General features: G+C 39.1%; 1 protein-coding gene across 5 annotated transcripts in view; it reads left to right on the top strand.

Annotated features, from left to right (window-relative positions):
- UBR1 (ubiquitin protein ligase E3 component n-recognin 1) overlaps positions 1–26516 on the top strand; it is a 693945-nt gene that overhangs the window by 605289 nt on the left and 62140 nt on the right. For all 5 annotated transcript variants that reach the window (XM_053697798.1, XM_053697801.1, XM_053697800.1 and 2 more), the window contains exons 37-39: positions 5594–5690; positions 6132–6199; positions 7760–7910. In XM_053697798.1, coding sequence (XP_053553773.1) covers positions 5594–5690; positions 6132–6199; positions 7760–7910 — 316 coding nt within the window. The remainder of the gene's footprint in view (positions 1–5593; positions 5691–6131; positions 6200–7759; positions 7911–26516) is intronic.

The following is a 26516-nucleotide window of genomic DNA, read 5'->3' as shown; positions in this document are numbered from 1 at the left end:
TAAGTAAGTCTTATTTTCTGTGATACTCTAAGCTATGGTTGGGCACTTTTTTATAAAGTTCTAAATATATGTATTCAAACATTTATTTGCCTTGACTCAGGATGTTCAACATTCCTTATTTTCAGACAGTCAGTTTCATATTTGGGATAATGCATTTGAATCAATCATTTTTTCTTACCTTAAAAAATTTGACTTTTTCCCTGTGGGCTGTTAGGCTCGCGGGGGCTGAAAATGCTTCATTTTATTGCGTCATTCTTGGCGCAGACTTTTTTGGCGCAAAAATTTTTTTCTGTTTCCGGCGTCATACGTGTCGCCGGAAGTTGCGTCATTTTTGATGTTCTTTTGCGTCAAAAGTGTGGGCGTTCCGGATGTGGCGTCATTTAGGCACCAAATAATGTGGGCGTCTTATTTGGCGCTAAAAAAATTTGGGCGTCACTTTTGTCTCCACATTATTTAAGTCTCATTATTTATTGCTTCTGGTTGCTAGAAGCTTGTTCACTGGCATTTTTTTCCCATTCCTGAAACTGTCATTTAAGGAATTTGATCAATTTTGCTTTATATGTTGTTTTTTCTATTACATATCGCAAGATGTTCCACGTTGCAACTGAGTCAGAAGATACTTCAGGAAAATCGCTGCCCGGTGCTGGAGCTACCAAAGCTAAGTGTATCACTTTTGGTATCTGTTCCTTCAGCTGTTGTTTGTATTAAATGTTATGACAAACTTGTTAATGCAGATAAAATTTCCTTTAGTACTGTTACATTACCTGTTGCTGTTCCGTCAACATCTAATACTCAGAGTGTTCCTGATAACATAAGAGATTTTGTTTCTAAATCCATTAAGAAGGCTATGTCTGTTATTTCTCCTTCTAGTAAACGTAAAAAGTCTTTTAAAACTTCTCATTTTTCAGATGAATTTTTAAATGAACATCATCATTCTGATACTGATAATGGTTCTTCTGGTTCAGAGGTTTCTGTCTCAGAGATTGATGCTGATAAATCTTTGTATTTGTTCAAGATGGAATTTATTCGTTCTTTATTTAAAGAAGTATTAATTGCATTAGAAATAGAGGATTCTGGTCCTCTTGATACTAAAACTAAACGTTTAATTAAGGTTTTTAAATCTCCTGTAGTTATTCCAGAAGTGTTTCCTGTCCCTGATGCTATTTCTGAAGTAATTTCCAGGGAATGGAATAATTTGGGTAATTCATTTACTCCTTTTAAAACGTTTTAAGCAATTATATCCTGTGCCATCTGACAGATTAGAGTTTGGGACAAAATCCCTAAGGTTAATGGGGCTGTCTCTACTCCTGCTATATTTTTAGCGGATGTTGCTGCAGCTTCAACTTTTTGGTTAGAAGCTTTAGCGCAACAAGTAACAGATCATAATTCTCATAGCATTATTATTCTATAACATGCTAATTATTTTATTTGTGATGCCATCTTTGATATCATTAGAATTGATGTCAGGTATATGTCTCTAACTATTTTAGCTAGAAGAGCTTTATGGCTTAAAACTTGGAATGCTGATATGTCTTCTAAGTCAACTTTGCTATCCCTTTCTTTCCAGGGTAATAAATTATTCGGTTCTCAGTTGGATTCTTTTATCTCAACTGTTACTTGAAGGAAGGGAACTTTTTTACCACAGGATAAAAAATCTGAGGTAAATTTAGGTCTAATAATTGTTTTCGTTCCTTTCATCACAACAAGGAACAAAAGCCTGATCCTTCATACTCAGGAGCGGTATCAGTTTGGAAACCTTCTTCACTTTGGAATATATCCAAGCCTTATAGAAACCCAAAGCCAGCTCCTAAGTCCCCATGAAGGTGCGGCCCTCATTCCAGCTCAGCTGGTATGGGGCAGTTTACGTTCTTTTCAAAGAAATTTGGATCAATTCCGTTCACAATCTCTGGTTTCAGAACATTGTTTCAGAAGGGTACAGAATGGGCTTCAAGTTAAGGCCTCCTGCAAAGAGATTTTTTTCTTTCCCGTGTCCCAGTAAACCCAGCAAAGGCTCAAGCATTTCTGAAATGTGTTTCAGATCTAGAGTTGGCTGGAGTAATTATGCCAGTTCCAGTTCTGGAACAGGGGCTGGGGTTTTATTCTATCTCTTCATTGTACCAAAGAAGGTCAATTCCTTCAGACCAGTTCTGGATCTATCAATATTGAATCGTTATGTAAGGATATCAACATTCAAGATGGTAGCTGTATGGACTATCCTGCCTTTTGTTCAGCAAGGGCATTATATGTCTACAATAGATTTTCAGGATGCATATCTGCATATTCCGATTCATCCAGATCACTTTTAGTTTCTGAGATTCTCTTTTTTAGACAAGCATTACCAGTTTTGTGGCTCTACCGTTTGGCTTAGCATCAGCTCCAAGAATTTTTACAAAGGTTCTCGGTGCCCTTCTGTCTGTATTCAGAGAACAGGGTATTGGTATTTCCTTATTTGGACGATATCTTGGTACTTGCTCAGTCTTCACATTTAACAGAATCTCATACGAATCGACTTGTGTTGTTTCTTCAAGATCATGGTTGGAGGATCAATTTACCAAAAAGTTCATTGATTCCTCAGACAAGGGTAACCTTTTTAGGTTTCCAGGTAGATTCAGTGTCTATGACTCTGTCTTTGTCAGACAAGAGAAGTCTAACATTGATATCAGCTTGTCAAAACCTTCAGTCACAATCATTCCCTTTGGTAGCCTTATGCATGGAAATTTTAGGTCTTATGACTGCTGCATCGGACGCGATCTCCTTTGCTCATTTTCACATGCAACCTTTTCTGCTCTGTATGCTGAACCAATGGTGCAGGGATTACACAAAGATATTTCAATTAATATCTTTAAAACCGATTGTACGACACTCTCTGACGTGGTGGACAGATCACCATCGTTTAGTTCAGGGGGCTTCTTTTTGTTCTTCCGACCTGGACTGTAATTTCAACAGATGCAAGTCTTACAGGTTGGGGAGCTGTGTGGGGGTCTCTGACGGCACAAGGGGTTTGGGAATCTCAGGAGGTGAGATTACCGATCAATATTTTGGAACTCCGTGCAATTTTCAGAGCTCTTCAGTATTGGCCTCTTCTGAAGAGAGAGTCGTTCATTTGTTTTCAGACAGACAATGTCACAACTGTGGCATACATCAATCATCAAGGAGGGACTCACAGTCCTCTGGCTATGAAAGAAGTATCTCGAATTCTGGTTTGGGCGGAATCCAGCTCCTGTCTAATCTCTGCAGTTCATTTCCCAGGTATAGACAATTAGGAAGCGGATTATCTCAGTCGTCAAACGTTGTATCCGGGCGAATGGTCTCTTCACCCAGAGGTATTTCTTCAGATTGTTCAAATGTGGGAACTTCCAGAAATAGATCTGATGGTTTCTCATCTAAACAAGAAACTTCCCAGGTATCTGTTCAGACCCGGGATCCTCAGGCGGAGGCAGTGAATGCATTATCACTTCCTTGGAAGTATCATCCTGCCTATATCTCTCCTCCTCTAGTTCTTCTTCCAAGAGTAATCTCCAAGATTCTGAAGGAATGCTAGTTTGTTCTGCTGGTAGCTCCAGCATGGACGGATTCTTTTTCGGATGGCCTCTTGCCAACCGTGGGCTCTTCCGTTAAGACCAGACCTTCTGTCGCAAGGTCCTTTTTTCCATCAGGATCTCAAATCTTTAAATTTAAGGGTATGGAGATTGAACGCTTGATTCTTGGTCAAAGAGGTTTCTCTGAATCTGTGATTAATACTATGTTACAGGCTCGTAAATCTGTATCTAGAGAGATATATTATAGAGTCTGGAAGACTTATATTTCTTAGTGTCTTCTCATAATTTTTCCTGGCATTCTTTTAGAATTCCGAGAATTTTTTTACAGTTTCTTCAGGATGGTTTAGATAAAGGTTTGTCCGCAAGTTCCTTGACAGGACAAATCTCTGCCCTTTCTGTTCTTTTTCACAGAAAGATTGCTAATCTTCCTGATATTCATTGTTTTGTACAAGACTTGGTTCGTATAAAACCTGTCATTCAGTCAGTTTCTCCTCCTTGGAGTTTGAATTTGGTTCTGGGGGCTCTTCTAGCTCCTCCTTTTGAACCCATGCATTCATTTGGACATTAAACTTCTTTCTTGGAAAGTTTTGTTTCTTTTGGCCATATCTTCTGCCAGAAGAGTCTCTGAATTATCTGCTCTTTCTTGTGAGTCTCCTTTTCTGATTTTTCATTAGGATAAGGCGGTGTTGCGAACTTCTTTTGAATTTTTTCCTAAGGTTGTGTATTCTAGCAACATTAGTAGAGAAATTGTGGTTCCTTCATTATGTCCTAATCCTAAGAATTCTAAGGAGAGATCATTGCATTCTTTGGATGTTGTTAGAGCTTTGTATTATTATGTTGAAGCTACTAAGTCTTTCCGAAAGACTTCTAGTCTATTTTTCATCTTTTCTGGTTCTAGAAAAAGCCAGAAAGCTTCTGCCATTTCTTTGGCATCTTGGTTGAAATCTTTAATTCATCATGCCTATGTCGAGTCGGGTAAAACTCCGCCTCAAAGGATTACAGCTCATTCTACTAGGTCAGTTTCTACTTCCTGGGCGTTTAGGAATGAAGCTTCGGTTGATCAGATTTGCAAAGCAGCAACTTGGTCCTCTTTGCATACTTTTACTAAATTCTACCATTTTTATGTGTTTTCTTCTTCTGAAGCAGTTTTTGGTAGAAAAGTACTTCAGGCAGCGGTTTCAGTTTGAATCTTCTGCTTATGTTTTCATTAAACTTTATTTTGGGTGTGGATTATTTTCAGCAGGAATTGGCTGTCTTTATTTTATCCCTCCCTCTCTAGTGACTCTTGCGTGGAAAGATCCACATCTTGGGTAGTCATTATCCCATACGTCACTAGCTCATGGACTCTTGCTAATTACATGAAAGAAAACATAATTTATGTAAGAACTTACCTGATAAATTCATTTCTTTCATATTAGCAAGAGTCCATGAGGCCCACCCTTTTTTGTGGTGGTTATGATTTTTTTTGTATAAAGCACAATTATTCCAATTCCTTATTTTTTTATGCTTTCGCACTTTTTTCTTATCACCCCACTTCTTGGCTATTCGTTAAACTGATTTGTGGGTGTGGTGAGGGGTGTATTTATAGGCATTTTAAGGTTTGGGAAACTTTGCCCCTCCTGGTAGGAATGTATATCCCATACGTCACTAGCTCATGGACTCTTGCTAATATGAAAGAAATGAATTTATCAGGTAAGTTCTTACATAAATTATGTTTTTATACCACCGGTGGTTCTTGAATTACACATGGTATGAATGGTGAAGTGTGATTGTTATTTGCAGCTATATGAGCTTTTAATAATAGCAATGAAATAAAACATTTTATTTATTCATTCTGGTTGATGCTGTTGCTTTTTTAGCGCACTTGTGTTATTATATGCTTTTTCTCTTTGGAAAGTTGTAGAGGCTTTCCTCTTTTAAGTTGATTATGCATCAGGGGGTTGATAGGTTAGACATTGTGTTTTTCCATAGATTTAAATGTTCATCTCTATTCTCCAAGTTGACCAAAAGCTAATAAATAATCAGTAATAATTTACCTTTTTGTTTTCTTTTAGCATGCAGGACTTAAAGCATTAGTGAAATTTGCTGAAGCCCAAAGAATTACATGTCCCCAAACTACTATACAGAAGCATCTGGTGCAGTTACTGGCAGGTATATTAATAAATATATATATATGTTGCGATAGTCCAGCACTCACTTTTTTCTCTCATAAGCCGGGGTGCATCCCAAATCTTATTCAAATAGTCAGTCAAAAGAGAGCACTCACCGTTTTGTAAATCCGTGTTTATTCAAACATGTAAACGTTTTCGGGGAGTGACCCCATCATCAGACAAGTAACAAAGATTGGTCACTTGTCTGATGACGGAGTCACTCCCCGAAAACGTTTACATGTTTGAATAAACACGGATTTACAAAACTGTGAGTGCTCTCTTTTGACTGAATATATATATATATATATATATATATATATATATATATATATATATATTATATATATATATTAATTATATATGGTTTGTTCTAGCTTTTAATAACAATGTTTTACTGCTCTGTATAAAAGCTGGGTATTAATATTTTATATTAACATTACAGTTTTTCTGCCAAACATCAAACTTGAGAATACCCCTTGCTTCCTGAGTGTCGATGCATTTCACCTTTTGGTAAGTTTGACATTCCTTATTTATTCTCTTCGCTTAGTTTCACCAAATCTGCCTTGTAATAACTTTCCCAATTAGAATCTAAACAACAATTTGTCACTAATAATTTAAAAATTATGTAAACCTAAATACAAGTGGCTCATTAATGAAGTACAGGCTTAGCCAACTTTAAAGTGAAGGTAAACTTAGATGAATGAAAGTCCGTTTTTTTAAAAAAAATACTATTAAAAACAGGTGCACTTTCATTCATCAAAGTTTACAAATCAGCCGTTTTGATTAAAAAACGTATCTTTTGTTTTTTTCACAGCCAGAGCAGCTTCCCCCTTCTGGAAATCCTCTCTTCACACGTCAGCAATGACTAATCTGACTTCCTCCAATCACAGCATGGCCTCAGGCAATAACCAACCTGGGGGGAAAGCCATGATTGGAGGAAGCCGGATTAGTCATTGCTGACGTGTGAAGAGAGGATTTCCAGGAGGGGAAAGCTACTGTAGCTGTGAAAAGAAAAAAAGGTACGTTTTTTTAATCAAAACAGCTGCTTTGTAAACTTTGATTAATGAAAGTGCCCCTGTTTTTAATAGTTTTTTTTTTAAAAACGGGCTTTCATTCACCAAATTTTACCTTCACTCCTAAGAAGGAATGTCATGTGTTTTATATACTGTAGCAATACTCGTGCCGGTTGCACAAGCTACGCAAGGGGGGAGGGGAAAGAATGTTTACTTTTGAGGTCCCTAGTATGTAAAGGTTAACGCAGGAAAACCAGGTCCCATAAATAAAACAGATTTATTCAGTGATGGTTTATTTCTTTTTATCTTTTTTTCATTTACATACATTTTGAAAAACATGAGTTAGTCAATAGCAGTTGCTACCTGGGAATAGCAAACTTTTGCCTCAGTTATGTCCCCAAAAATAAGTTATTAGAAAATAACAGTGTTATAATGAAGACAAAAACTAAATACCACAAGGCATATTTTGATTATATTTATTTTCTTAGGCATGGAGGTTTCATTGCTGGCTATGTCACTTAATACTGCAAATATGGTCAGCTAGGACTTCTTTTATTTTGCTAAACATTTTAGTTAACGTGGGTGTATTTGCATACTTAAATGTATTATGTAATACCCAGGAAGAATGTTTTGGGGTTTTTTGTTTGTTTGTTTGTTTTTTTGTTTCAAATTACAAATGGCACTGGGCAGACTTGCTTCCTCACAATTAACAATAAATATGTGTTTAACCTACATCTTAGGAAAAAGGTGAAGATGTTACTTCCTGTAAAAAAAACTTTCACTGTCCAAATGCATCCCCCAGATATATTGGCTTCAGATAGGCTATATGCACAATCTCAGCCAATAACAGATATTCCAAGTACAGTGGAATATGCTGGACTCAGTAGTTACCTGTCTTTGTTCTTTTACGTTTTTAAATTAAATCATCATTCAAAAACATGTTCCATGTAGTGTAGATATATTAGATTAACCTTTTTACCTCTTGCTAATTTTGTGTTTCAGCAATCGATGCTAAGGTCAATTTATAATAGCACAGGATAATTTTACTTCTTTCCAGGTGGCATCTGTATTGGCATTCCCATCATTATATTGGGAAGATCGAGTGGATCTCCAACCGTCACCCATAACCTCTGCTTGCAACGACCTCTACCTCTTCCATCTGGTCACAATGATGCACATTGTACAGATCATCTTCAGTTCAGCTTCAGGTACTGGATATGTACAAAATGAATGTGAAATTAACAATTAAATGAATTTTCTTACGATGAGCATAATCTATTTTGTTTTCGATTTTCTTTTGCGATCATCAAGGTATTCTAATTTTACCTCTAAATCTACAATAGCTTTATATAAGTTATATTTTCTTAGTATATATGAGCATTTCAGCTCTGCATTTTCAAAATACAAACATTTAAAGTTACAGGGACATAACATTTTAAAATGTTTCTTTCAAAATTCAAGCACAGATTACAATTTTTAAAAAAAGGTTTTAAATTTACTTACCAAATTTACTGTATTCACATCATATTTCTTTCATGTAATTGGCAAGAGTCCATGAGCTAGTGACATATGGGATATACAATTCTACCAGGAGGGACAAAGTTTCCCAAACCTCAAAGTGCCTATAAATACACCCCTCACCACACTCACAATTCAGTTTTACAAACTTTGCCTCCTTATGGAGGTTGTGAACTAAGTTTGTGCTTGATTTCTCTTGTAAGGTGTATCCAGTCCACGGATCATCCATTACTTGTGGGATATTCTCATTCCCAACAGGAAGTTGCAAGAGGACACCCACAGCAGAGCTGTAATATAGCTCCTCCCCTAACTGTCATAGCCAGTCATTCTCTTGCAACTCTCAACAAGCTAGGACGTTGTAGGAGAGAGTGGTTAAATATAGCTAGTTTATTTTCTTCAATCAAAAGTTTGTTATTTTTAAATAGTACCAGAGTTGTGCTATTTTATCTCAGGCAGTAAATAGAAGAAGAATCTGCCTGAGGTTTCTATGATCTTAGCAGGTTGTAACTAAGATCCATTGCTATTCTCACATATGTCTGAGGGGATTACACAGATGAGGTAACTTCAGCGAGAGAATGGCGTGCAGTTTATTCTGCTATCCGGTATGTGCAGTTATAATTTTTTCTAGAGATGGAAAACACTAGAAAATGCTGCTGATACCGGATTAATGTAAGTTAAGCCTGTATACAGTGATTTAATAACGACTGGTATCATGCTTACTCCCAGGGGTAATACCCTTATGATATTTACAATATAAAACGTTTGCTGGCATGTTTTATCGTTTTTATATATGCTTTGGTGATAAAACTTTATTGGGGCCTAGTTTTTTCCACATGGCTGGCTTAAATTTTGACTAGAAACAATTTCCACTGTTGTAGTATAAAAGTTACAGTTGGTGCAGTTAAAATTACAAACTGTGACATCCAGCTTCCCTCAAAGGCCCTCTGAATGCTATAGGACATCTCTAAAGGGCCCAAAGGCTTTCAAAGTCGTTTATTGGGGAAGGTAGGGCCACAGCTTGCTGTGGCAGTTGGTTGTGACTGTTAAAAAACGTCTATTTCGTTTTTTTGATCCGTTTTTTGAACTAAGGGGTTAATCATCCATTTGCAAGTGGGTGCAATGCTCTGTTAGCCTATTATACACACTGTAAAAATTTCGTTTGATTTACTGCATTTTTTCACTGTTTTTCAAATTCTGACAAAATTTGTTTCTCTTAAAGGCACAGTACCGTTTTTTATATTTGCTTGTTAACTTGATTTAAAGTGTTTTCCAAGCTTGCTAGTCTCATTGCAATTCTGTATAAACATGTCTGACATAGAAGAAACTCATTGTTTATTATGTTTAAAAGCCATGGTGGAACCCCCTCTTAGAATGTGTACCAAATGTACTGATTTCATTTTATGCAATAAAGATCATTTTCTGTCTTTAAAAAATGTATCACCAGAGGAATCTGACGAGGGGGAAGTTATGCCGACTAACTTTCCCCACGTGTCAGACCCTTTGACTCCTGCTTAAAGGACTCACGCTCAAATGGCGCCAAGTACATCTAGGGCGCCCATAGCGTTTACTTTACAAGACATGGCGGCAGTCATGGATAATACACTGTCAGCGGTATTAGCCAGACTACCTGAACTTAGAGGTAAGCGAGATAGCTCTGGGGTGAGACAAAATGCAGAGCATACTGACGCTTTAAGAACCATGTCTGATACTGCCTCACAATATGCAGAAGCTGAGGAAAGAGAGCTTCAGTCAGTGGGTGATGTTAATGACTCAGGAAAGATACCTGATTCTAATATTTCTACATTTAAATTTAAGCTTGAACACCTCCGCGTGTTGCTTAGGGAGGTTTTAGCTGCTCTGAATGACTGTGATACCATTGCAGTGCCAGAGAAATTGTGTAGACTGGATAAATACTTTGCAGTGCCGGTGTGTACTGATGTTTTTCCAAATACCTAAAAGGTTTACAGAAATTATTAATAAGGAATGGGATAGACCAGGTGTGCCGTTCTCTTCCCCTCCTATTTTTAGAAAAATGTTTCCAATAGACGCCACCACATGGGACTTATGGCAGACAGTCCCTAAGGTGGAGGGAGCAGTTTCTATTCTAGTAAAGCGTACTACTATCCCTGTCGAGGACAGTTGTGCTTTTTTTTTTAGATCCAATGGATAAAAAATTAGAGGTTACCTTAAGAAAATATTTATTCAACAAGGTTTTATCCTACAGCCCCTTGCATGCATTGCCCCTGTCACTGCTGCTGCGGCGTACTGGTTTGAGTCTCTGGAAGAGGCTTTACAGGTAGAGACTCCATTGGATGACATACTTGGCAAACTTAGAGCACTTAAGCTAGCCAATTCTTTTATTCTGATGCCATTGTTCATTTGACTAAACTAACGGCTAAGAATTCTGGTTTTGCTATACAGGCGCGCAGAGCGCTATGGCTTAGATCATGGTCAGCTGACGTGACTTCAAAATTTAAGCTACTTAACATTCCCTTCAAGGGGCAGACCCTATTCGGGCCTGGTTGAAGGAGATTATTGCTGATATCACTGGAGGAAAAGGTCATGCCCTTCCTCAGGACAGGTCCAAATCTAGGGCCAAACAGTCTAATTTTCGTGCCTTTCAAAACTTCAAGGCAGGTGCGGCATCAACTTCCTCTAATAATAAACAAGAGGGAACTTTTGCTCAATCCAAGACGGTCTGGAGACCAAACCTGACATGGAAAAAAGGTAAGCAGGTAAAAAAGCCTGCTGCTGCCTCTAAGACAGCATGAAGGAACGGCCCCCTATCCAGGAACGGATCTAGTAGGGGGCAGACTTTCACTCTTTGCCCAGGCGTGGGCAAGAGATGTTCAGGATCCCTGGGCGTTGGAAATTATATCCCAGGGATATCTTCTGGACTTCAAAGCTTCCCCCCCAAAAGGGAGATTTCACCTTTCACAATTATCTGCACACCAGATAAAGAGAGAGGCATTCTTACACTGTGTACGAGTCCTCCTAGTTTTGGGAGTGATCCATCCAGTTCCAAAGGAGGAACAGGGACAGGGTTTTTATCCAAATCCAAAAAAGAGGGAACCTTCAGACCAATTTTGGATCTAAAGATCTTAAACAAATTCCTCAAAGTTCCGTCGTTCAAGATGGAAACTATTCGTACCATCCTACCACTGATCCAGGAGGGTCAATATATGACTACAGTGGATCTAAAGGATGCTTATCTTCACATTCCGATACACAAAGATCATCATCGGTTTCTCAGGTTTGCCTTTTAAGACAGGCATTACCAGTTGTAGCTCTTCCCTTGGGATTAGCTACAGCCCCAAGAATCTTTACAAAGGTTCTAGGGTCACTTATGGCGGTCCTAAGGCCGCGGGGCATAGCAGTAGCCCCTTATTTAGACGACATCCTGATACAGGCGTCAAACTTCCAAATTGCCAAGTCTCATACGGACGTAGTACTGGCATTTATGTGGTCGCATGGGTGGAAAGTGAACGAGGAAAAGAGTTCTCTATCCCCACTCACAAGAGTTTCCTTTCTAGGGACTCTGATAGATTCTGTAGAAATGAAAATTCACCTGACGGAGTCCAGGTTATCAAAGCTTCTAAATTCCTGCCGGGTTCTTCATTCCATTCCGCGCCCTTCGGTGGTTCAGTGTATGGAAGTAATCGGCTTAATGGTAGCGGCAATGGACATAGTGCCGTTTGCACGCTTACATCTCAGACCGCTGCAACTATGCATGCTCAGTCAGTGGAGCGGGGATTACACAGATTTGTCGCCTCAACTGAATCTGGACCAAGAGACCAGGGATTCTCTTCTCTGGTGGCTATCTCGGGTCCATCTGTCCAAAGGTATGACCTTTCACAGGGCAGATTGGACAATTGTTATGACAGATGCCAGCCTTCTAGGTTGGGGTGCAGTCTGGAACTCCCTGAAGGCTCAGGGATCTTGGACTCAGGAGGAGTCTCTCCTTCCATTAAATATTCTGGAACTAAGAGCTCTTCAGGCTTGGCCTCAGTAAGCAACTCTGAGGTACATCAGATTTCAGTCGGACAACATCACGACTGTAACTTACATCAACCATCAAGGGGGAACGAGAAGTTCCCTAGAGATGTTAGAAGTTTCAAAAATAATTTGCTGGGCAGAGATTCACTCTTGTCACCTATCAGCTATCCATATCCCAGGTGTAGAGCACTGGGAGGCGGATTTTCTAAGTAGTCGTCTGATTCATCGTTGGGGCAAACCAGAACTGGATCTCATGGCGTCTCGCCAGAACGCCAAGCTTCTGTGTTACGGATCCAGGTTCAGGGATCCCAAGGCGACACTGATAGATGCTCTAGCAGCGCCCTGGTCTTTCAACCTGGCTTATGTGTTTCCACCGTTTCCTCTGCTCCCTCGACTGATTGCCAAGATCAAGCAGGAGAGAGCATCAGTGATTCCGATAGCACCTGCGTGGCCACGCAGGACCTGGTATGCAGATCTAGTGGACATGTCATTCTTTCCACCATGGTCTCTGCCTCTGAAACAGGACCTTCTACTTCAGGGTCCTTTCAACCATCCAAATCTAATTTCTCTGAGGCTGACTGCCTGGAGATTGAACGCTTGATTTTATCAAAGCGTGGCTTCTCCGAGTCAGTTATTGATACCTTAAGACAGGCACGAAAGCCTGTCACCAGGAAAATTAACCATAAGGTATGGCGTAGATATCTTTATTGGTGTGAATCCAAGGGTTACTCATGGAGTAAGGTCAGGATTGCTAGGATATTATCTTTTCTCCAAGAAGGTTTGGAAAAAGGATTGTCAGCTAGTTAAGCGTCTGGCAGATGTTCCAGACGTTCAGGCATTTTGTCAGGCTTTAGTTAGAATCAAGCCTGTGTTTAAACCTGTTGCTCCACCATGGAGCTTAAACTTGGTTCTTAAGGTTCTTCAAGGAGTTCCGTTTCAACCTCTTCATTCCATAGATATCAAGCTTTTATCTTGGTAGCTATTTCCTCGGCTCGTAGAGTTCTTTTTTTTGGTAGCTATTTCCTCGGCTCGTAGAGTCTCTGAGCTATCTGCCTTACAATGTGATTCTCCTTATCTGATTTTTCATACGGATAAGGTAGTCCTGCGTACCAAACCTGGGTTCTTACCTAAGGTGGTATCTAACAAGAATATCAATCAAGAGATTGTGGTTCCATCCTTGTGTTACACAATTTGGACGTGGTCCGTGCTTTAAAGTTTTACTTACAAGCTACTAAAGATTTTCGTCAAACATCTGCTTTGTTTGTTGTCTACTCTGGACAGAGGAGAGGTCAAAAGGCTTCGGCAACCTCTTTCTTTCATGTAATTAACAAGAGTCCATGAGCTAGTGACGTATGGGATATACATTCCTACCAGGAGGGGCAAAGTTTCCCAAACCTTAAAATGCCTATAAATACACCCCTCACCACACCCACAAATCAGTTTTACAAACTTTGCCTCCAAGGGAGGTGGTGAAGTAAGTTTGTGCTAGATTCTACGTTGATATGCGCTCCGCAGCAAGTTGGAGCCCGGTTTTCCTCTCAGCGTGCAGTGAATGTCAGAGGGATGTGAGGAGAGTATTGCCTATTGAATGCAGTGATCTCCTTCTACGGGGTCTATTTCATAAGGTTCTCTGTTATCGGTCGTAGAGATTCATCTCTTACCTCCCTTTTCAGATCGACGATATACTCTTATATTTACCATTTCCTCTACTGATTCTCGTTTCAGTACTGGTTTGGCTTTCTACAAACATGTAGATGAGTGTCCTGGGGTAAGTAAGTCTTATTTTCTGTGACACTCTAAGCTATGGTTGGGCACTTTATTTATAAAGTTCTAAATATATGTATTCAAACATTTATTTGCCTTGACTCAGAATGTTCAACTTTCCTTATTTCCAGACAGTCAGTTTCATATTTGGGATTATGCTTTAATTATCATATTTTTCTTACCTCAAAAATTTGACTTTTTTCCCTGTGGGCTGTTAGGCTCGCGGGGGCTGAAAATGCTTCATTTTATTGCGTCATTCTTGGCGCGGACTTTTTTTGGCGCAAAAATTCATTTCCGTTTCCGGCGTCATACGTGTCGCCGGAAGTTGCGTCATTTTTTTGACGTTATTTTGCGCCAAAAATGTCGGCGTTCCGGATGTGGCGTCATTTTTGGCGCCAAAAGCATTTAGGCGCCAAATAATGTGGGCGTCTTATTTGGCGCCAAAAAATATGGGCGTCGCTTTTGTCTCCACATTATTTCAGTCTCATTTTTCATTTGCTTCTGGTTGCTAGAAGCTTGATGTTTGGCATTTTTTTCCCATTCCTGAAACTGTCTTATAAGGAATTTGATCTATTTTGCTTTATATGTTGTTTTTTCTCTTACATATTGCAAGATGTCTCACGTTGCATCTGAGCCAGAAGATACTACAGGAAAACCTCTGCCTGCTGGATCTACCAAAGCTAAGTGTATCTGCTGTAAACTTTTGGTAGCTATTCCTCCAGCTGTTGTTTGTATTAAATGTCATGACAAACTTGTTAATGCAGATAATATTTCCTTTAGTGATGTACCATTGCCTGTTGCAGTTCCCTCAACATCTAAGGTGCAGAATGTTCCTGATAACATAAGAGATTTTGTTTCTGAATCCATAAAGAAGGCTTTGTCTGTTATTTCTCCTTCTAGTAAACGTAAAAGTCTTTTAAATCTTCTCTCTCTACAGATGAATTTTTAAATGAACACCATCATTCTGATTCTTTGGACTCTTCTGGTTCAGAGGATTCTGTCTCAGAGATTGATGCTGATAAATCTTCATATTTATTTAAGATGGAATTTATTCGCTCTTTACTTAAAGAAGTACTAATTGCTTTAGAAATAGAGGATTCTAGTCCTCTTGATACTAATTCTATACGTTTGGATAAGGTTTTTAAAGCTCCTGCGGTTATTCCAGAAGTCTTTCCTGTTCCTAATGCTATTTCTGCAGTAATTGCTAAGGAATGGGATAGATTGGGTAATTCATTTACTCCTTCTAAACGTTTTAAGCAATTATATCCTGTTCCGCCTGTCAGATTAGAATTTTGGGACAAAATCCCTAAAGTTGATGGGGCTATTTCTACCCTTGCTAAACGTACTACCATTCCTACGTCAGATGGTACCTCGTTTAAGGATCCTTTAGATAGAAAAATTGAATCTTTTCTAAGAAAAGCTTATCTATGTTCAGGTAATCTTCTTAGACCTGCTATATCATTGGCTGATGTTGCTGCAGCTTCAACTTTTTGGTTGGAAACTCTAGCGCAACAAGTAACAAATCGTGATTCTCATGATTTTATTATTCTCCAGCATGCTAATAATTTCATCTGTGATGCCATTTTTGATATTATTAGAGTTGATGTTAGATTTATGTCTCTGGCTATCTTAGCCAGAAGAGCTTTATGGCTTAAGACTTGGAATGCTGATATGGCTTCTAAATCAACTCTACTTTCCATTTCTTTCCAGGGAAACAAATTATTTGGTTCTCAGTTGGATTCTATTATTTCAACTGTTACTGGTGGGAAAGGAACTTTTTTACCACAGGATAAAAAGTCTAAAGGTAAAAACAGGGCTAACAATCGTTTTCGTTCCTTTCGTTTCAACAAAGAACAAAAGCCTGATCCTTCGTCCTCAGGAGCAGTTTCAGTTTGGAAACCATCTCCAGTCTGGAATAAATCCAAGCCTGCTAGAAAGGCAAAGCCTGCTTCTAAGTTCACATGAAGGTACGGCCCTCATTCCAGTTCAGCTGGTAGGGGGCAGGTTACGTTTTTTCAAAGAAATTTGGATCAGTTTTGTTCACAATCTTTGGATTCAGAACATTGTTTCAGAAGGGTACAGAATTGGTTTCAAGATGAGACCTCCTGCAAAGAGATTTTTTCTTTCCCATGTCCCAGTAAATCCAGTGAAAGCTCAAGCATTTCTGAATTGTGTTTCAGATCTAGAGTTGGCTGGAGTAATTATGCCAGTTCCAGTTCCGGAACAGGGGATGGGGTTTTATTCAAATCTCTTCATTGTACCAAAGAAGGAGAATTCCTTCAGACCAGTTCTGGATCTAAAATTATTGAATCGTTATGTAAGGATACCAACGTTCAAGATGGTAACTGTAAGGACTATATTGCCTTTTGTTCAGCAAGGGAATTATATGTCCACAATAGATTTACAGGATGCATATCTGCATATTCCGATTCATCCAGATCATTATCAGTTCCTGAGATTCTCTTTTCTAGACAAGCATTACCAATTTGTGGCTCTACCGTTTGGCCTTGCTACAGCTCCAAGAATTTTCACAAAGATTCTCGGTGCCCTTCTGTCTGTAATCAGAGAACAGGGTATTGTGGTATTTCCTTATTTGGACGATATCTTGGTACTTGCTCCGTCTTTACATTTAGCAGAGTCTCATACGAATCGACTTGTGTTGTTTCTTCAAGATCATGGTTGGAGGATCAATTTACCAAAAAGTTCTTTGATTCCTCAAACAAGGGTAACCTTTCTGGGTTTCCAGATAGATTCAGTGTCCATGACTTTGTCTTTAACAGACAAGAGACGTCTAAAATTGATTACAGCCTGTCGAAACCTTCAGTCTCAATCATTCCCTTCGGTAGCCTTATGCATGGAAATTCTAGGTCTTATGACTGCTGCATCGGACGCGATCCCCTTTGCTCGTTTTCACATGCGACCTCTTCAGCTCTGTATGCTGAACCAATGGTGCAGGGATTACACGAAGATATGTCAATTGATATCTTTAAAACCGATTGTTCGGCACTCTCTAACGTGGTGGACAGATCACCATCGTTTAATTCAGGGGGCTTCTTTTGTTCTTCCGACCTGGACTGTAATTTCAACAGATGCAAGTCTCACAGGTTGGGGAGCTGTGTGGGGATCTCTGACGGCACAAGGAGTTTGGGAATCTCAGGAGGTGAGATTACCGATCAATATCTTGGAACTCCGTGCAGTTTTCAGAGCTCTTCAGTTTTGGCCTCTTCTGAAGAGAGAATCGTTCATTTGTTTTCAGACAGACAATGTCACAACTGTGGCATACATCAATCATCAAGGAGGGACTCATAGTCCTCTGGCTATGAAAGAAGTATCTCGAATTTTGGTTTGGGCGGAATCCAGCTCCTGTCTAATCTCTGCGGTTCATATCCCAGGTGTAGACAATTGGGAAGCGGATTATCTCAGTCGCCAAACGTTGCATCCGGGCGAATGGTCTCTTCACCCAGAGGTATTTCTTCAGATTGTTCAAATGTGGGGGCTCCCAGAGATAGATCTGATGGCCTCTCATCTAAACAAGAAACTTCCCAGGTATCTGTCCAGATCCCGGGATCCTCAGGCGGAGGCAGTGGATGCATTATCACTTCCTTGGAAGTATCATCCTGCCTATATCTTTCCGCCTCTAGTTCTTCTTCCAAGAGTAATCTCCAAGATTCTGAGGGAATGCTCGTTTGTTCTGCTAATAGCTCCGGCATGGCCTCACAGGTTTTGGTATGCGGATCTTGTCTGGATGGCATCTTGCCAACCATGGACTCTTCCGTTAAGACCAGACCTTCTGTCTCAAGGTCCTTTTTTCCATCCGGATCTGAAATCCTTAAATTTAAAGGTATGGAGATTGAACGCTTGATTCTTGGTCATAGAGGTTTCTCTGACTCCGTGATTAATTCTATGTTACAGGCTCGTAAATCTGTATCTCGAGAGATATATTATAGAGTCTGGAAGACTTATATTTCTTGGTGTCTTTCTCATCATTTTTCTTGGCATTCTTTTAGAATACCGAGAATTTTACAGTTTCTTCAGGATGGTTTAGATAAGGGTTTGTCCGCGAGTTCTTTGAAAGGACAAATCTCCGCTCTTTCTGTTCTTTTTCACAGAAAGATTGCTATTCTTCCTGATATTCATTGTTTTGTACAAGCTTTGGTTCGTATAAAACCTGTCATTAAGTCAATTTCTCCTCCATGGAGTTTGAATTTGGTTTTGGGAGCTCTTCAAGCTCCTCCGTTTGAACCTATGCATTCATTGGACATTAAATTACTTTCTTGGAAAGTTTTGTTCCTTTTGGCCATCTCTTCTGCTAGAAGAGTTTCTGAATTATCTGCTCTTTCGTGTGAGTCTCCTTTTCTGATTTTTCATCAGGATAAGGCGGTGTTGCGAACTTCTTTTGAATTTTTACCTAAAGTTGTGAATTCCAACAACATTATTAGAGAAATTGTGGTTCCTTCATTATGTCCTAATCCTACGAATTCTAAGGAGAAATCATTGCATTCTTTGGATGTTGTTAGAGCTTTGAAATATTATGTTGAAGCTACGAAATCTTTCCGTAAGACTTCTAGTCTATTTGTTATCTTTTCCGGTTCTAGGAAAGGCCAGAAAGCTTCTGCCATTTCTTTGGCATCTTGGTTCAATCTTTAATTCATCTTGCCTATGTTGAGTCGGGTAAAATTCCGCCTCAAAGATTTACAGCTCATTCTACTAGGTCAGTTTCTACTTCCTGGGCGTTTAGGAATGAAGCTTCGGTTGACCAGATCTGCAAAGCAGCAACTTGGTCCTCTTTGCATACTTTTACTAAATTCTACCATTTTGATGTATTTTCTTCTTCTGAAGCAGTTTTTGGTAGAAAAGTTCTTCAGGCAGCGATTTCAGTTTGAATCTTCTGCTTATGTTTTTTGTTAAACTTTATTTTGGGTGTGGATTATTTTCAGCAGGAATTGGCTGTCTTTATTTTATCCCTCCCTCTCTAGTGACTCTTGTGTGGAAAGATCCACATCTTGGGTAGTCATTATCCCATACGTCACTAGCTCATGGACTCTTGTTAATTACATGAAAGAAAACATAATTTATGTAAGAACTTACCTGATAAATTCATTTCTTTCATATTAACAAGAGTCCATGAGGCCCACCCTTTTTTGTGGTGGTTATGATTTTTTTGTATAAAGCACAATTATTCCAATTCCTTATTTTATATGCTTCGCACTTTTTTTCTTATCACCCCACTTCTTGGCTATTCGTTAAACTGATTTGTGGGTGTGGTGAGGGGTGTATTTATAGGCATTTTAAGGTTTGGGAAACTTTGCCCCTCCTGGTAGGAATGTATATCCCATACGTCACTAGCTCATGGACTCTTGTTAATATGAAAGAAATGAATTTATCAGGTAAGTTCTTACATAAATTATGTTTTTTCTTTTTGACTAAGAAGCTTAATCCGCTTAGCCTATGAGACTGCTGGACAGCAACCTCCTGAAAGGATTACAGCTCATTCCACTAGAGCTGTGGCTTCCACTTGGGCCTTTAAAAATGAGGCTTCTTTTGATCAGATTTGCAAGGCGACGACTTGGTCTTCGCTTCATATTTTTTCAAAATTTTACAAATTATATACTTTTGCCTTTTCGTAGGCTATATTTGGGAGAAAGGTTTTACGGGCAGTGGTTCCTTCCATTTAAGTTCCTGCCTTGTCCCTCCCTTCATCCGTGTACTTTAGCTTTGGTATTGGTATCCCACAAGTAATGGATGATCCGTGGACTGGATACACCTTACAAGAGAAAACACAATTTATGCTTACCGGATAAATGTATTTCTCTTGTGGTGTATCCAGTCCACGGCCCGCCCTGTCATTTTAAGGCAGGTAATTTTTAAATTTAAACTACAGTAACCACTGCACCCTATGGTTCCTCCTTTCTCGGCTTGTTTTCGGTCGAATGACTGGCTATGACAGTTAGGGGAGGAGCTATATTACAGCTCTGCTGTGGGTGTCCTCTTGCAACTTCCTGTTGGGAATGAGAATATCCCACAAGTAATGGATGATCAGTGGACTGGTTACACCACAAGAGAAATAAATTTATCAGGTAAGCATAAATTGTGTTTTTTCCTTCTATGATAAGCGCTTCTCAGCATTTTGAAGCCCAATTCCTCTCAGAGTGCAGTGTTTGTCAGAGGCATGTGAAGGGAGTATCGCCTATTGATTTTATGGTTTTCCTCGCGGGAAATCTTTTCAAAGGTTCTCTGTTATCGGTCGTAGGGATTCATCTCCTACCTCCCTTTTCAGATCGACGATATACTCTTATATACCATTACCTCTGCTGATACTTTTTCAGTACTGGTTTGGCTAAATGTGGATGAGTGTCTTTCAGTAAGTATGTTTTCATTATTTAAGACACACTCAGCTATGGTTTGGTGCTTTATGTATATATATATAAAGTTTTAAATATATGTATTTTACTTATATTTGCCATGAGTCAGGTCTATGTATATTTCCTTTTGCAGACTGTCAGTTTCAGTTTGGGAAGCATGTTTTAGGAAGTTATTTTTCTTACCTGGGGTATAGTCCTTTTCTCTTGTAAGGTGTATCCAGTCCACGGATACACCTTACAGAGCTGTCTATATAGCTCCTCCCTTAACTGCCACTACCAGTCATTCTCTTGCAGCTCTCGACAAGGGAAGTAGCTAGAGAGATGTGGTGAGTTATGACTGGTAGTGGCAGTTAAGGGAGGAGCTATATAGACAGCTCTGCTGTGGGTGATCCTCTTGCAGCTTCCTGTTGGGAAGGAGAATATCCCACAAGTAATGGATGAATCCGTGGACTGGATACACCACAAGAGAAATAAATTTATCAGGTAAGCATAAATTTAGTTTTTTTCAAATTGACTGTTTTTCTTTTAATGACGCAATAAATAACAGCATTTTGCGACCTAGCGAACCTAATTTTTTTGGTGCAAAGGTACATCTTTGATGACGCAAGTTCGTCATTTTCGGCGTCTTAGTTGACACCAGGTTTCCTTGCACAAGGTGGCGTCTGTTATGACGCGAGTTGCGTCATTTCCCGATGTTGGCGGCAAAAAAAATTTCAACTTCCTTTTGCGTTGTGCGTCATACTTGGCGCCAGAAAATTTCGTTTATTTTTCACCCCATTTCCTATATGCCTTTTGCCTTCTATATGCTCAGAGGGCTATGTTGTTTGCCTTTTTTCCCATTCCTGAAACTGCCATATAAGGAAATTATAAATTTTGCTTTAATGTTGTTTTTTCTTTTACATTTTGCAAGATGTCTAAATCTGATCCTGTCTCAGAAGCAACTGTTGGAACCCTGCTGCCTGATTACAGTTCTACCAAAGCTAAGTGTATCTGTTGTAAGTTAGCTGAGATATATCTCCAGCTGTAGTATGTAACAGTTGTCATGATAAGCTTTTGCATGCAGAAAATGTTTCCATCAGTACTAGTACAGTTTCTGTTGTTCCTTCAACATCTAATCTACATGATATCCCTGTTGATATGAAAAATTATATTGCTGATGCAATACAGAAGGCTTTGTCTGCTATTCTAATAAACATAAAAGGTCTTTAAAACTTTTCATAAAATAGATTAAATTTCTATTGACCGACAACATACTGAAATATCCTCCTCTGATGAGGATCTCTCTGATTCAGAAGATCCTACCTCAGACATTGACACTGACAAATCTACTTATCTTTTCAAGATTGAGTATATTCGTTCCTTGTTAAAAGAAGTGTTGGTTACTTTGGATATTGAGGAGTCTAGTCCTCTTGATATCAAAATTAGTAAACGTTTAAATTCTGTTTATAAACCTCCTGTGGTTACTCCTGAGGTTTTTCCAGTTCCTGGTGCTATTTCTGATGTGATTGCTAAGGAATGGATTAAGCCTGGTACTTCTTTCATTCCTTCTTCTAGGTTTAAAAGGTTGTACCCTTTGCCAGCGGCAAGATTAGAGTTTTGGGAAAAAGTCCCCAAAGTTCCTATGGAAGACAGTACTTCTTTTAAAGATTCTTTAGATAGGAAACTTGAATCTTATCTAAGAAAAGCCTATTTATATTCTGGCTATCTTCTCAGGCCTGCCATTTCTATGGCTGATGTTGCGGCTGCATCAACCTTTTGGTTGGATAGCTTAGCGCAACAGGAAACAGATCCTGATTTGTCTAGCATTGTTTGCTTCAACATGCTAATCGTTTTATCTGTGATGCTATTTTTTATATCATCAAGATTAATGTTAAATCTATGTCTTTAGCTATTTTAGCTAGAAATCTTGGAATGCTGGCATGGTATCTAAGTCTAGATTACTATCTCTTTCTTTCGAAGGTAACAATTTAGTTGGTTCTCAGTTGGATTCAATTATTTCAACTATCACTGGGGGAAAGGGAGTTTTTTTTTGCCTCAGGATAAAAGATCTAAGGGTAAATCTAAGGCTTCTAATCATTTTCGTTCTTTTCGACAGAACAAGGAACAGAAAACCAATCCTTCCCCTAAAGACTCTGGTTCCAATTGGAAACCTTCTTCAAGTTGGAATAAATCCAAGCCTTTTAAGAAACCAAAGCCAGCCCCCAAGTCTGCATGAAGGTGCGGCCCTCGATCCAGTTCAGCTGGTGGGGGGCAGATTGAAATTATTTGAAGACATTTGGGCAGATTCTGTTCAAAATCATTGAATTCAGAGTATTGTCTCTCTAGGGTATCGAATAGGATTCAGAGTAAGACCTCCTGTGAGAAGATTCTTTCTCTCTCACGTTCCAGCAAATCTGGTGAAGGCTCAGGCTTTCCTAAAGTATGTTTCAGATCTAGAGCTTTTAGGGGTAATAATTCCATTTCTGTTTCAAGAATAGGGTCTGGGGTTTTATTCAAATCTATTCATTGTCCCAAAGAAAGAAAATTCATTCAGGCCAATTCTGGATCTGAAGTTTTTTTAATCGTTTTGTAAGAGTCCCAACTTTCAAGATGGTGACTATGAGGACTGTTTTGCCTTTTGTTCAGCAAGGTCATTATATGTCCACGATAGACTAACAGGATGCATACCTTCACATTCTGATTCATCCAGACCACTATCGGTTTCTGAGCTTCTCTTTTCTAGACAAGCATTACCAATTTGTCGCTCTTCCATTTGGCCTAGCAATAGCTCCAATGATCTTTTTGCCCTTCTATCTTTAATCAGATAACAGGGTATTGCAGTGTTTCCTTATTTGGACGATATCTTGGTACTAGCTGTCTTTACATTTAGCCGAATCTCTCACAAATCAACTAGTGTTGTTTCTTCAAAGACATGGTTGGAGGATCAATTTACCAAAGAGTTTCTTGATTCCTCAGACAAGGGTCACCTTTTAGGTTTCCAGATAGATTGTGTCTTTAACAGACAAGAGACAATGAAATTGGTTTCAGCTTGTCGAAACCTTCAGTCTCAATCATTCCCTTCAGTGGCTATGTGCATGGAAGTTTTAGGTCTCATGACTGCAGCATCGGACGCGATCCGCTTTGCTCGTTTTCATATGAGACCTCTACAGCTTTGTATGCTGAATCAATGGTGCAGGGATTATACTCGGATATCACAATTGATATACTTAAATCCCAACATTCAACTCTCTCTGACTTGATGGTTAGACCATCATCGTATAGTTCAAAGGGCTTCTTTTGTTCATCCTACCTGGACTGTGATCACAAGAAATGCAAGTCTTTCGGGTTGGGGAGCTGTCTGGGGATCTCTGACAGCACAAATGGTTTGGAAACCTCAAGAGGCGAGGTTACCAATCAATATTTTAGAACTCTGTGCTATTTTCAGGGCTCTTCAGGTTTGGCCTCTGTTAAAGAGAGAACCATTCGTTTGTTTTCAGACGAACAATATCACAACTGTGGCAAATGTCAAACATCAGGGTGGGACTCGCAGTCCCCTAGCTATGAAAGAAGTATCTTGGATACTTTCTTGGGCGGAATCCAGCTGTTGTCTAATTTCTGCGGTGCATATCCCAGGTGTAGGTCTCTCCATTCAGATGTATTTTGTCAGATTGTACAGATGTGGGGTCTTCCAGAAATAGATCTGATGGCTTCTCATCTAAACAAAAAACTTCCCAAGTACCTATCCAGGTCCAGGGATCCTCAGGCGGAGATGGTGGATGCTTTAGCAGTTCCTTGGTTTTACCAACCTGCTTATATCTTTCCGCCTCTAGTTCTTCCAATAGTGATCTCCAAGATCATTATGAAACAATCATATGTGTTTCTGATAGCACCAGCATGGCCTCACAGGTTTTGGTATGCGGATCTTGTCCGAATGTCCAGCTGCCAGCCTTGGCCACTTCCTTTAAGACCAGACCTTCTGTCTCAAGGGCTGTTTTTCCATCAGGATCTCAAATCGTTAAATTTGAAGGTATGGAAATTGAACGCTTAGTGCTTAGTTATAGAGGTTTCTTTGACTCAGTGATTAATACTATGCTACAGGCTCGTAAGTCTGTTTCAAGGAAGATTTATTATCGAGTTTGGAAGACCTATATTTCATGGTGTTATTCTCATAAATTCTCCTGGCATTTTTTTAGAATTCCTAGAATTTTACAGTTTCTTCAGTACTTTGAAGGGACAAATCTATGCTCTTTCTGTTTTATTTCATAGAAAGATTGCTAAGCTTTCTGATATTCACTGTTTTGTTCATGCTTTGGTTCGTATCAAGCCTGTTATTAAATCAATCTCTCCTCTGAGTCTTAATTTGATTTTGAAGACTTTGCAGGCTCCTCCTTTTGAGCCTATGCATTCTTTGGATATTAAACCACTTTCTTGGAAAGTGTTGTTTCTTTTGGCGATCTCTTCAGCTATAAGAGTTTCTGAATCTCTCTCTCTCTTGTGAGTCTCCTTTTCTGATTTTTCATCAGGATAAGTCTGTATTGCGGACTTCGTTTAAATTTCTTCCTAAGGTTGTGAATTCTAAAAATATTAGTAGGGAAATTGTTGTTCTTTCCTTATGTCCTAATCCCAAGAATAGTCTTGAAAGATCTTTACATTCTTTGGATGTTGTAAGAGCTTTGAAATATTATGTTGAAGCTACTAAAGATTTCAGGAAGACTTCTAGTCTATTATCTTCTCTGGTTCTAGAAAAGGTCAGAAAGCTTCTGCCATTTCTTTGGCATCTTGGTTCAGGCTTTTGATTCAAAAAGCTTATTTGGAGTCGGGACAGTCCCCCTCAGAGGTTCACAGCTGATTCTACTAGATCAGTCTAAACTTCTTGGGCTTTTAAGAATGAAGCTTCAGTTGATCAGATTTGCAAAGCAGCAACTTGGTGAGCTTTGCATACATTTACTAAATTTTACCATTTTGATGTATTTGCTTCTTCTGAAGCAGTTTTTGATAGAAAAGTTCTTCAGGCAGCTGTTTCAGTTTGATTCTTCTGCTTATGTTTTAAGTTTTTTCATCGGAAAATGGCGATTTTTATTTTATCCCTCCCTTTCTAGTGACTATTCTGTGGACTTCCACATCTTGGGTATTTCTATCCCATACGTCACTAGCTCATGGACTCTTGCCAATTACATAGAAAACATAATTTATGTAAGAACTTACCTGATAAATTAATTTCTTTCATATTGGCAAGTGTCCATGAGGCCCACCCTTTTTCTGGTGGTTATGATTTTTTGTATAAAAGCACAATTATATTTCCAGTTCCTCTTTTTTTTTACTCCTTTTTCTATCACCCCACTACTTGGCTATTTGTTAAACTGAATTGTGGGTGTGGTGAGGGGTGTATTTCTTTCATGTAATTAGCAAGAGTCCATGAGCTAGTGACGTATGGGATATACATTCCTACCAGGAGGGGCAAAGTTTCCCAAACCTCAAAATGCCTATAAATACACCCCTCACCACACCCACAAATCATTTCTTTGGCATCTTGGTTGAAATCTTTAATTCATCATGCCTATGTTGAGTCGGGTATAACTCCGCCTCAGAGGATTACAGCTCATTCTACTAGGTCAGTTTCTACTTCCTGGGCGTTTAGGAATGAAGCTTCGGTTGATCAAATTTGCAAAGCAGCAACTTGGTCTTCTTTGCATACTTTTACTAAATTCTACCATTTTGATGTGTTTTCTTCTTCTGAAGCAGTTTTTGGTAGAAAAGTACTTCAGGCAGCTGTTTCAGTTTGAATCTTCTGCTTATGTTTTCATTTAAACTTTATTTTGGGTGTGGATTATTTTCAGCAGGAATTGGCTGTCTTTATTTTATCCCTCCCTCTCTAGTGACTCTTGCGTGGAAAGATCCACATCTTGGGTAGTCATTATCCCATACGTCACTAGCTCATGGACTCTTGCTAATTACATGAAAGAAAACATAATTTATGTAAGAACTTACCTGATAAATTCATTTCTTTCATATTAGCAAGAGTCCATGAGGCCCACCCTTTTTTGTGGTGGTTATGATTTTTTTGTATAAAGCACAATTATTCCAATTCCTTATTTTTTATGCTTTTGCACTTTTTCTTATCACCCCACTTCTTGGCTATTCGTTAAACTGATTTGTGGCTGTGGTGAGGGGTGTATTTATAGGCATTTTGAGGTT

Source organism: Bombina bombina, chromosome 1 (assembly GCF_027579735.1).
Source record: "Bombina bombina isolate aBomBom1 chromosome 1, aBomBom1.pri, whole genome shotgun sequence".
Taxonomy (NCBI): Eukaryota; Metazoa; Chordata; class Amphibia; order Anura; family Bombinatoridae; genus Bombina; species Bombina bombina.
The sequence above is the reverse complement of the archived record's forward strand: the minus strand, read 5'-3'. Positions and strand labels throughout refer to the sequence as shown.